Here is an 11526-nt window from a genome sequence, read left to right as displayed (position 1 = left end):
CACCCCCCTGCGCCAGCTTCCTGTACCCTTGGCCCTGGCCAGGCAGGAACATGCCATGCCGCCTGTGACTCTACTTGGCCAAACTAGGCAGCGCATCTGCTGGGGCTTTTCCCCACCCGAGGACCGTCAGGAATTCAGTGGACGCCGGCCTGAGACAAGACAGCCAACAGAGCCTCCTGGCCTGCAGAAGGGCGGTTTGTCCTGGGGCAGATGCTATGGCACCGGCGTGGATTGGAAGAGTGATGGGAATCGGTTCTGCCGTGGCTTGAGCAGAACGGAGAGCCGCCGGGAACCCTGCACCCCTCTGCTCCTCCTGACTGCAGGCAGCCATCTGCACAGCCATCACCCTGCCTCCCAGTCTGTAGCTGTCACGTGGGAGCAGGGGCCATGCCCAGGCTTCGGGAAGAAAGCAGCCAGCCTCAGAAAGGCCGCTGGTACCCCTTCCTCTGCCCACCCCTTCTCTAGCCGGCCAGGATTCGATGAGCATCACTCTCGTCCCAGCATCAGCGCTTCTTCTGCCCACTGCGGTATTTGCGCCCCTCACCAGCCGGCCAGCCCCAGGGCTCACCCCAGTTCCCCACCTCTTCCACTTGTAGTCCCTCACAGCAGGGGTCTGCAAACTTTTCCTATAAAGGACCAGATTTATAAATAATTTAGGCTCTGAGGGACACGTGGTCTCGATCACATTAAAAAAAAAAAGCAATATTTTTAAAATGTACAAACCATTCTTAGCTTGTGGGTTGCACAAAACAGGCCACCAGCTGTAGCTTGCCAGCCCCTGACCCCTCTCACAGTTCAGCTGGCGTGCTTCTGATATCCTTCTCTCACCACAAATGCTGGGGACCCACACAGAGAGTCAGGGTGAGAAGGCTAACCAGGACCCCCCAAATCCCACTACCTCTTGCAGGGAGAAGGCGTTCCTCCTGCTTCCAGGATGTGACCACCCCCCTCAACACCGCCAGCTTCTCCCCACATCTCTTCCTCTTGCCCTTCACTCGTGCCTCTGCGGCCTGCGATGCCATGGCGAATGACAAACCAGGAACTTATGCAGAGCAGCCGTTTTGTTTTTAAGAAGAGCAAAAGGAGTATCTGAAAAATGCATTAACCAGGGAAAAACATGTTGTTTTCGTTGGGTTTGACTTCCCCCAGCACAACCAGCTTCCAGGCAGTCAAATGGAATTTTACCAACTGTGAAACAGTACCAGTGGGCAGGGAACAAAGGAAAAAACGAGGATTCGTCCTGAGGAAAGGGGGGCGTTCTTTCCGAAAGTTAGATGCCGGTGCAGGTGTCAGCCTGGAGCAGCCGTGGCCAGGACGAAGATGCAAAGACAAAGAAGTCAGCATCCACCGGCTCCAGACCCCACGGCCTTCCCCCACTTTCTAAGACCCCCGCCCCTTCCCCTCTGTTGTCATGTATCACTCGCCTTTATGACGACCTCTCCAGCAACTCTCCAGGGCGACCAACCTCTTCGTGCTCTTGGACGGTGGTTGAAGCGGGAGACCTCCTGGCCCAGGACTCCCACCCTCTGGGACGTCCCATCAGGCTGGCCATCTTTCCCTTGGTGGCTTGCCTGCCGCTTCTGAGAATCGCTCTCCCTGTGTTCAGTTGAGAAGCCAAAGCAGGGGGAGCTCAGCCAAGCACCCAGAAAAACCTACAAACTGCAATGGACTAGAGGGGCAGAGGGGCACTTTTCACCCCTGGAAAGGGCAGGCAGCCCCACAACCGCCCAGCGGTTCTCTGAGAGAAGCTGGCCTGGAAGACGTCACCCCTTGACCTCTGGCCCCACGCTGCTGCCCACATGATGATTCCTAGGCCATCTGAACTGAGCCTTCCTCAGGGCACGATTCCTCCAGACCACCCTGACTGTGGACACAGGTCCCTGAGTCCTGCCAGGCTCTCTACAGACCTTGCCAGCTTCCTGCACTTTCTGTCTCTCTCTCTCTCTCTTTGCCCCTTGGCGCCTTCTGGACTGATTCTCCAAGGAAAGGCCCCTGAACTGGACCCCAAAGCCTTAGTGGCTATTCCCCAGATCTCCAGGAAGAGGGACCCAGGAGAAGGCGCAGGATGGCCAACCCACCATGTGCCAGAAGAGACTAACGTTCTCCTCCAATGGGCCGAGTCTCTAAGGACCTGGGAGGGAGCCCCCCAGACCTGCCTCCTGGCGGCCAGGACCCAGGGATGTCTTGATGAGGGACTTCTCTGGATGCAGCGCCCTCTGGGTTTCCAAGCTTTCTAAGAACTTCCTGCCTGGAAGCCCAAACCCCTGCCCGCAGGGTCCCCAAGCAAGATGGCAGCAGAGGGCCTCCCCCTACCTTCTCCCAGGGGCCCAGGTGCTCTGAGTAGCCTCTGGTCTTTGTTCAGCCCAAGATGAATGAACCTTCATATGGACCGTGTCCCCGGGCCTGGGCTCCACTCCTCCTAGCCTTCCCTGCGGGTTTTCTTGGGGCATCCCAGCCACACGCCTCTGCCCAGCCCCTCCTTGGTGGCGAGCTGGGTCTCAGGCTGCAGACACCTCCACTCCATTCCCCTCCCTTCCCCATCGGCCCGCCGCCCCCGCCTTCTCCCCTCCTCTGCTCTACAACTGTTGACAGTGCTGAAGTTTGGTTTCTCTTCTGCAGGCCAGTTTCTTACGCTGCTGTTTTCTTCTCTCTCTTTGTCTCTGTCTCTGTCTCTCTCTCCTCCCCCTCCCTGCCCCCCGCCACCCCGCGGGGCCTCCTCCTCCTCTCCCCCGGCTGGTGGGCTGCCCACCCCGCCCCCCGGGCAGGGAAGGCCGGATGGTGGTGCTATCCTTGGTCTTAGGGCTTTCGGAACAGGATGACTTTGCCAATATCCCTGACCTGCAAAACCCAGGAACCCAGCAGAACCAGAACGCTCAGGGGGACAAGAGGTACGAGCACAGGCGAGGGCCTGCGGCGGCCGTGGCAGAGGAGGAGGCGTGGAGAGGCTCCCAGCCTCGACCCCCGGCTGCTGGACAAGGCAGCGGCACCTTCTGCGGATGCTGGAGCGGGAGGACAACCCCTCCCCAGCTGGCGCCCTCACACCTGCCACGCTGGTGGTGTCCCTTGGGCCTGAGGCCAGTGTGGCTGTCCTGGGACCATTCTGGATCAAGCCTGCTCCCCGGGCCTGCCTGCCCTCGCCCGGAGCAAGCCAGCCTTTCGGCCCCATCTTCCTGCTTGGCTCCCCTCTGCTGCCCCCTCATCTTTCATTTCTGTCCCACCCGACCCAGAAATCCCAGTTTCTCCGGTGGTTGGTGGGCGGCGGGGATGTTAGGGAGGGGGCGTCAGCCTGTTTTCCCTCATCCCCGCCACCTCAACCTCCCTCTTGCCTGGAGGTCCCCTTGGGGTGATGGTCACACACACACACACCCCACCCCTGCGGAGATGTGACCCGGCTTCTCAGGGCTGATGGAAGAGGAGGCCCTGGCAGGGAAGATCTGGGGCCTAAGAAAGGCCCAGGGATCAGAAAGAACCAGAAAGGCAGCCCCCCCCCCGAGCCTGAGATAACTCAGGGAACGGGGTGGGTGGGGGGTAAGAGCAGGTGGCAGGGGCTGGTCAGGCCCTCTGTCACTGGGAGCCCTGCAGCTGGCCTTCGGGAGTAGCCCGCGTGGCCCCAGCATGGGCTGAGCAGAGGGCTGGGCATTTAACCATCTGTCGCCCTGGTCATCAGGAGCCAAAGGAAGCATCATCTGATGCCCTCACCTCAAGGAGGGAGCGGAGCGCTCTCATGGAGAAGGGGACGGGCAAAGGTCAAGGGACCCAGGGTTCAGGCAGCATCACTAAGGCAGGATGACCCTGCACCTGGTCTGGCTGCCGCCTCCCGCCTGGCCTTGGGCTGGGTCAGGTACATACCTGTAATCGCGGGAGGAGGATTCATCCTCTTGATTGGGTTGTACTTTTCATCAGACCAAAGGCCTACAGGAGAGTTGTGTGGCCTGACAGCCAGGCCACCTCCTTCTAGCTCTGGTTTTGAGACATTGGGCAAGTCACAGCCCTTCTCTGGGCCTCTGCTTCCTCGTCTGTCAAGTGAGGGATTGGACAGGGTGACCCCTTCCAACTCGGACATGCTAAGCCTCTAGCGAGGGAGCAGCCCCTCGGGTTGAGGCATGGGTCAGAGCCTGTCTGCCAGGCAGGGACCCTGACCCTCACTCACTAAGAGCCTGAAAGGTGCAGGAGGGACTGTCCCAGGCTGCTGCTGGGGGCCTGTGCGGGAGGGGAGGACAGGCCGAGTTTGCCAACTTGCTGTCTCTGCAGTGGCTTCTGGAAACCCAACTCTCCTATGTTCTTCCCATCCCAAGTTCACAGTGGCATGTCTGGTGGGCAAAGCCGCAAGTGAACAGAGAGTGGGAGGGGAGCATGGGACCAGCTCTTCCGCTCACGGGCACAAATGGTGTCACACCCTGAGCCCAGGTCCTGGGATGCGGGAGGAGCTGAGTCTGCCACCTCCAGGCCACTGGAACCATCGGAGTCCCGGCTTCCCACAGGCCAGCCAGAGGTCTTTGGGGGAGAGGGCTAGGGGCCGCAGGAGCTGGAGCCCTCTGAAAGCCTTGCTAAGAACCCGAGCTCCTGGACGACAAAGGTGTGAAGCGTGAGGGAGCAGATGCAGGCTGGAAACGAGATTTCACATCACCCATGTGTTAATTAACTGGCTCCATTTTCACCCACCGCCTATTTTTACCTCCTTGCCACTCAGGTCTCACTCCATATTTTAACACACTCATCCCTTCTGATCATTGCATCAGTCGTCCCCTGCCTTTCTGGGAAAGGTGGGTGTGGAGGTGGGGGCCCTGCGCCCTCGCCCCCACCCAGCCTGACTTTCAGAGTGGACCCAGGCCATTCCCACCCAGTCACACCTACTCCATTCCGGAAGCTCATTTCTCATGGCTGTTGGGGTGTTTCTCAGGCGATGGGCCACTGCTAGGGTGCTTCCTGCCCGGCACTCTCCCCTCCCCCAAGCTTGGCATTGGCATCACCCTCCGGGCACCGGGCACTTTAGGGTCCACCCTTCTGGGCTCCTGGCTGCATGGACCTTGCAATGGTGAGATTGGGTCAGCTGTTCCCTTCCTCCTCAGCTTCTGCCTCCATGTCCAGGGTTCGCCCTCCAGTCCCAGCGCCCCCGTCTCCACCCAGCTGACCCCTTGGCCAGGTGTCTCCGGGGTAGCAGATGGGTGGCCCACAGCTGTGGTAGGGGAGAGCATCCAGCCCCCCCAGGTCTGTTAGCCGCAGGTTCCCGGGAGACAGAAGAGCCCTAGGAGGAGGTGTGGCCACTCCAGGTCCCAAGCAAGGTGGGAGTGCATTTAGCAAGTCACTGCCCCCCACTCCCACAGTTCTTGGTGGCCCTGAAGCACCCCCCATCCAGGACCCCCCAGACCCCTAGGCCTCAGTGCTGGAGCCCCAAGAGATGCAGATGGCTCCTGGGCCCGCGAGGGGGAGGGAAGGAGGCCACAGCTGCTCCTGGCTCCCACGCCCCACTCGCCCGGCCCACCTCACCCGCGCTGCCCTGCACCCACGCATGCCTCATGCCCTGTCCGTCCCTCTCACCATCGCTTCTCGGGATCCAAATGGTTTCCATCATGGCCCCACCCCCCAGAGTGGGGTGGGGGGCAGGACGGGACCTGGCCACCCCATCGCTGCCCCCCGCTCCGAAGCCACCATGCTTCCTCCGTCCCGGTGTGTGTCCCCGCCTCCTCTCGGCCTCTCCTCTCGGCCGCCTCGCTCCTTGTCCCCTTGTCCACCCTGCAGCCTCTTCACTTGTGTCCGACTAACCTTTCTTGGCTTCTCTCCCTCCCTCCCTGTCTCCTTCCTCCCATCTGCTCCTCACAGGGGTGCCCCTGGGCCAGGCTGGGCCCCTCCGCCTCTCCCCCTGCCTCTGTGCCCCGTCTCTCTGTCTCTCTCTGTCCTGTGACCTCCGGTAGCTTCAGTGGTGCTGACCATCTTTTCCCAGGCTGCTTGGCAGCTGTGCTGATGCTGTGGTGTGGCCAGAATAACTCCGACTTTCTCATACCTTCAGCAGTCAATCTTGGCTCTCTCCTCCTCTCCCACTCTATTTTTAACCTGACTTTACCTCTCCAGCTATTTCAGTCTCCTCTTCCTCCCCGTGCCTGTCTGCGTGAGCACGTGTCCGTGTGTGTGTGTCTGTGATGCGTGCATGCGTGCGTGTGCTCTGCTGTGGCCCCGCCTCTGGGAGGGTGCCCCGCGTGTTCCGGCTCGGGTGGGGCGTTTTCCGTGCTGTCTGGACGAGGCCGGGTTCTCACAGCAGGTGCACCGTGCCTCTGACTCTCGTGGCGTCTGTCCCCAAAACTGCTCCCTGCTTTTTCTGTTTCAGTGTGTCCCAGTTCACACGCACCCCTTGGCATGCCCGGGCCTCCCTGAATGTGTGTCCTCTTGGAATCTAAGTGTGCACAGCGCTGCGTGTGCGTCATCTTGCTACCTCTGGTCGATCCGCCTGGTTGCCCATGCCATGTCTCTCCCTGTTGCCTGGGTGTCTGTCGTGCTTGTGTGCACTCGTGTGTGTTTATGTGTGTTTGTGTGTGTGTGTGTGTTCACACACCCTGCTGTTGGGTCCTGGTGTCTTCTCTCCAGGGCCTGGCATACTCCATGCATGTCCTATCTGCCTGTTGTAGCCAACCGTGGCTGCTGGTGGCTGGTCCATTCCGAGGGCCATGGCTTGTGTCCAGCCTGTGTGTGCCTCCGAGTCTATGGCTCTGGTAGCCTCGAAGCTGTTCTACCGTAGCCCGTCATGAGCCCCATGCTCCTCACCACACGGTCCCTTCCTCACTGCCTGCCCCCACCTCTCTTTCTCATGGGATGTTCCAGCCTGGTCCCTGGACAGGCTTCCTGAATCCCGGCTAGACAGAGACTGGCTCACCACCCAGCCGCTGGGCCAGAGAGCCCAGCTTCCCGGGGGCCATGCAGAGTCAGGGTGTAGATAGGGGCCTGGAGTGGAACCATCAGAGCCGGGGGCTTTTCAGTGGGACCCTGTCTTCCTCTGACCCCGGGTGAGAGCCTTATCAAAGTGCAGTCCTCAGAGTGGGAGGAGGGTGGAGATTGGGGAGCAAGGCAGTGTAGAGTTGCCCCATCCAGTAGGTGGCCATTTAAATTATGTCAATCAAAAGAAAAAATTCGGTTCTCAGTTGTACTGGCCATGTTTCAGATGCTCAATAGCCACACGTGGACATGGAAATTTCTAGTGGACAGGGCTGTGTGGACACCGGTCCCAACCTCACCTGGTCAGTCTCGTGTGTCTAAAGGGCACCTGTATTCCTGCTGAGCCTGAACAAACAGGTGGGGCCTCCAGGAGACAGGAGCTCTGGGAGTGTTTGCCAAGGGAAATGACGCGGACAGGGGAGCTGGACACGCTGTCTCGGGAGCCTCCCTCCTGGGCTGGGGCCAGCAGGGGTGGAGGGAGCCTCTAGGGAGGGCGGGTGCTCAGAGAGCACCACGTGAGCAGGGGCTGCAGGGTGGGATACTTTCTATGGGACAGGAGGGGTGGGAACACGGGCCAAAAAAGCAGCTGCCAGGGGATGTCCAGCCGGATCACGCAGGGGCAGAGGCGAGGGGGAGGTCTCCTGCTGGCCCGCAGGAGGTGGCAGCCGCTTGGGTACCAGAAGGTCCTGCCGCCTCCCAGGCTGGCACTGCCCAGTCCAGCCCACCTCCAAGCCCACACTCATTCGGATCCCTTCCTGCCCCCAGGTTGCCTGCAGGAGGGAAGGCAGTGAACACAGCCCCAGTGCCCGGCCAGACGCCCCACGATGAGTCTGACCGCCGGACCGAGCCTCGTTCCTCCGTCTCAGACCTCGTCAACTCCCTCACCAGTGAGATGCTTATGGTGAGAAGGGCAGGGGGCAGGGGGTGGGGAGCATGGGGGTCAGTCATGCAGGAGAATGACCCTGGTGGCCAAGTGAGCCTGCCCTGCCTCCTTTTCCAGCTCTTTCACCCCAGCAGCCTCTCTGTGCTTCAGTTTCCTCATCTGTCAAGACAGACTAAGAATTCCCATCCTCCTCCCATCTCTGGGTGGAGCCAGGGCCTTAGAAAATCTGATACATGGTCCTAGGAGGAAAGGCTTGTGGACCAAGGACTTGGAGCGGAAGGTGTCCCCTCTCTTGGAGGGACTGCCCGCTGAGTGGAGGTGTCAGGTGGCACTCCGGGACCCCGTTGCTGGGGGTCAGCTGAGGCCCAAAGAGAACAGGAGAGCAGAACCCCTCTGGTCCTAGTCCTTCTGAGTGGACCCCACCCTCCTGGGATCCCGGCCCTGTGGATCTGGGGTGTGCTCTCTAGGGGAGAGGTTGTGGCGTCACATGGCACCCCCTGGTGGCAGCAGTGAGTCACAGCCATTTGCCCCACCTGCACTTTCCAAAGGGCTCCTTGGAGGGCCCAAGGCCCCAGGGCGAGCCCCCTGTGATTGGGCAGCCGCAGAGGTCAGGCCAGAGTCAGTCAAAGGCCTGGCAGCCCAGAAGTCCCAGGAAGGCTTGGCGAGGACCTACCTGAGGGTGGGAACCCAGTGCCTGCTAGATTCCTAGTGGAGACAAATCATTTCCCATCCCTGAACCTGGGTGTCCCACCCTCCTCCCCTTACTCCTCCCTGTCTTCTCCATCCCTCCTGTAAAGAAGGAAAGGGGCTTGGTGGGCTCCCGGGCCCTTGCTAGACCTGACATCATTCAATTCAGTGTTCCCTTGCCCACCATTCTGACACCACACCCCCCACCTTCCCAGAGGCCCCACCCTCCTGCCATTTAGGGTTCTGGCTGGCTCAAACCATCCATCCACACTCCCCTTTTCTAGATTGTGATAGGCACACACATCACTGGGAGATCTCATTAAAATGCAGATTCCCAGTCAGCAGGCCTGCCACGGGCCCAAGTCTGCATTTCTCTGGAATATAGACTAGGGTATCAGATTTTTCCACATTCCAGATCTGGGCTTCCTTCGGCCTCTCCCCTCTCCCCTTCTTCCTGCCCGCCCTGAGCCCTGCCTGCCTGGTCCTCCACCACCTTCCTGCCTGTCTTCCCCAACCCATGTAAATCAGCCCGGCCTTCCTCTCCTCTGGACGGGCCTTCGGCACAGTCCATCCCGCCTCCCTGCACAGCCTCTTAATTGGTTCCAGCTTCCTGGTAGCCAGGTTCCCAGAAGGGACAGCCCTTTCCCAGCCAGCTTGCCTGCCCCTTGCTGCCTCCAGGGAGGGGCCGGCAGCCTCAGGCAGAAGGGAGTGCAGGCCCCAGAGCCCTCTCACGTGCTCAGCGCATGCTCAGAGGTGGGCAGGCAGGGTCTAATTGCCTAGCCTTAGGCCACAGCTGGGTCACTGGCATTAACAGTGATGATGAAGATGAATAGGGCAGAAGGAAACCAGGCCCCAGGCTGATCTCCAGGTCCCAGACTGTCCGAAGCTCAGGGGTCAGGAAACAAGTCGGGCACCCAATATAGCCTTTCAGACAAAGGGACTGAGGGGAGGGGGTCAGAGAGGAGGCCTAGCCATACCTGCATCTGGGTTACTCCTGCCTGCTTACCAGAGCTGGGGCTGAAGTAGCACCTCCTCCAGCCCTTGGTGGGAAGGGCGGGGGTGGCGTGGCATGGCTAGCTTGGTTGCCATGGATACAGATCCAGGAGCTGCCCCAGCTGGTTAATTAGGGCTCGGGGCTGTGGTTTGGGAAGACTGGGAGTGGACACAGAGCCACTGCCCACTTCTGAGGTGAAGTCCACTGGCCCAGGTTAAGACTCTCAGCACCAGACCACCCTGTTTGCGAACCAAGATCCAAATAACCAGACCAGGAGGGGCTGGGGCCACCTGTGCTCCGGTCACCAGGGTCTCCACCCCAGTTTTAGAAGGCATGGGGTGGGGCAAGTGGTCCTGGAAGGGACTGCATGCCCCAGGCTCTCAGTTCGTGGCCAGCAGTGGCAGGCGCCAGGCTGCAGAACAGGACCACAGAAGGGTCCCTTTAACCTTCCCTGGAACCCCATTACATAGGTCTGTCTCATGGTCCCACTCTATAGATGCAAAAACTGAGGTTCAGAGGGAGTGGGGCCAGTAGGAGGAGAAGGAAGGAGCTCCCGGGGAAAACTGGACCTGAGCTGGAAAGCCAGATTCTCAGTGGGCCTGAATGGAGCTTGCACAGGGCTGCCTGGATCCGGCCAAGGGGTGGGGCTAGGGGGACCCACTTCTGCTGTGAGAAGAATAGGGGAGGCAGCTCCGCCCTGCTCCCACCTCCAGGCAGGACCAGGGGTGTGGCTGGTGAAGCCCCAGACACTGGACCTGAGTGCAAGAGTGAGGGCAGCTGGAAGGGCATTCATGATGGCCGGGCGCTGACCTGCATTTGAATTCTAGCCCATCACTTAGTCACAGGCTGTTTGAGGCAATAATCTCTGTGCCCCAAACCAGACTAGAGCCCAGTAGTGTCTGCTTCATCAGGAAGTTGGAGGGAGTAGCTGAGGGCAAAGCGAACAGGGCAGAGCCGGGCCCAGGGTGGTTACTATTGGTGTGATCTGGGTGCCTCTCACCTGAGGCAGGGGAGTCCACACACTGGCTTGAGGGGGACGGTGGGAGAGTCTCAAAATCACCCTGGGATGTGCGCCTGCTTTGGTGGCAAGAGCGGACTTTCAAGTCAGAGAGAGTCCATACTGCTGTGCAATCTTGGACTTGTGACTTAACCTCTCTGAACCAGTCTCCTCAGCTAAAGAGTGGTCATAACTGCCTCTCCCAGCTGTTGTCAGGATTCAGCAAGAAGGTGATGTAAGAGACTTCTGCCGTGCTTGGTGCACATCATACATATTCGTGTCATCTGTATTCCTTAGTAGTTCAGAGCCTAGGGCCGCCTCTCCAGGAGGAAGGAGGGGGCACAGAAAAGTCTCCTGCAGGGGAAGGGGCGAAATGAAACCGGTTCCAGCAGTTTTGTCTTAAATGTGGTACCCTGGGCCCCACCCTGGCTCTTAATCCCCTCAGGAGCTTTTAGAGAGAGGAATTGTTGTTGTTCAGTTGCTGAGTCGTGTCCAATTCTTTTGCAACCCCATGGACTGTAGCCCACCAGGCTCCTCTGCCCATGGCATGCTCCAGGCAAGAACACTAGAGTGGGTTGCCATTTCCTTCTGCAGGGGATCTTCCCGAGCCAGGGATTGAACCCGGGTCTCCTGCACTGCCCGGCAGATTCTTTACCACTGAGCCACCTGGGAAGCCCAGAGTACAGAATGCAGGGACCATGTGGATCCCTGGGTCAGAGGCGGAATTGAGGATAGGACCCAGGGAAGGATGCAGGTGGCTGGGGAAGGACAGGATTCTAAAACCTAACCACGCGTCCCCAGTGAGCAACCACAGCTGGGAACACTTGGCTGAGAGACCCGCCCCCAGCTACTTCCCATTTTTTCGACTTCCTCCGGGGAATGGGACACCCATGCCACCCCCCATGTCTGTTGGTTGCTGGGTTGGCCCAACCAAGTGCCACCCGCCCCGGGGATGAGGACTGAATGCAGGTGCGGCCGCCTCTGCAGCCATCCGGCGTGCAGTACTGTCATCCGAGGCTCCTAGGAAAAAGCTCTGCTGCC

The 11526-nt window shown here is 59.8% G+C and overlaps 1 protein-coding gene and 1 long non-coding RNA gene across 11 annotated transcripts in view; one reads left to right on the top strand and one right to left on the bottom strand.

Annotated features, from left to right (window-relative positions):
- SYT7 (synaptotagmin 7) overlaps window positions 1-11526 on the top strand; it is a 63341-nt gene that overhangs the window by 40731 nt on the left and 11084 nt on the right. For 5 of the 10 annotated variants that reach the window (XM_024987688.2, XM_024987685.2, XM_024987687.2 and 2 more), the window contains 2 exons: window positions 2766-2888; window positions 7690-7825. In XM_024987688.2, coding sequence (XP_024843456.1) covers window positions 2766-2888; window positions 7690-7825 — 259 coding nt within the window. The remainder of the gene's footprint in view (window positions 1-2765; window positions 2889-7689; window positions 7826-11526) is intronic. The other 5 variants (XM_024987692.2, XM_024987690.2, XM_024987691.2 and 2 more) reach the window with 1 other exon arrangement.
- On the bottom strand, window positions 1408-9209 carry LOC132344203 (uncharacterized). The gene is made up of 3 exons (XR_009493363.1): window positions 8481-9209; window positions 3850-4016; window positions 1408-1596 (listed from the first exon to the last, which is right to left on the bottom strand). It is a non-coding gene; the product is annotated as an uncharacterized lncRNA (long non-coding RNA).

The sequence above is a fragment of the Bos taurus genome, chromosome 29, assembly GCF_002263795.3.
Source record: "Bos taurus isolate L1 Dominette 01449 registration number 42190680 breed Hereford chromosome 29, ARS-UCD2.0, whole genome shotgun sequence".
In the NCBI taxonomy this organism is placed as follows: Eukaryota; Metazoa; Chordata; class Mammalia; order Artiodactyla; family Bovidae; genus Bos; species Bos taurus.
Note: the sequence above shows the minus strand (reverse complement) of the source record. Positions and strands in the feature narration are given on the sequence as shown.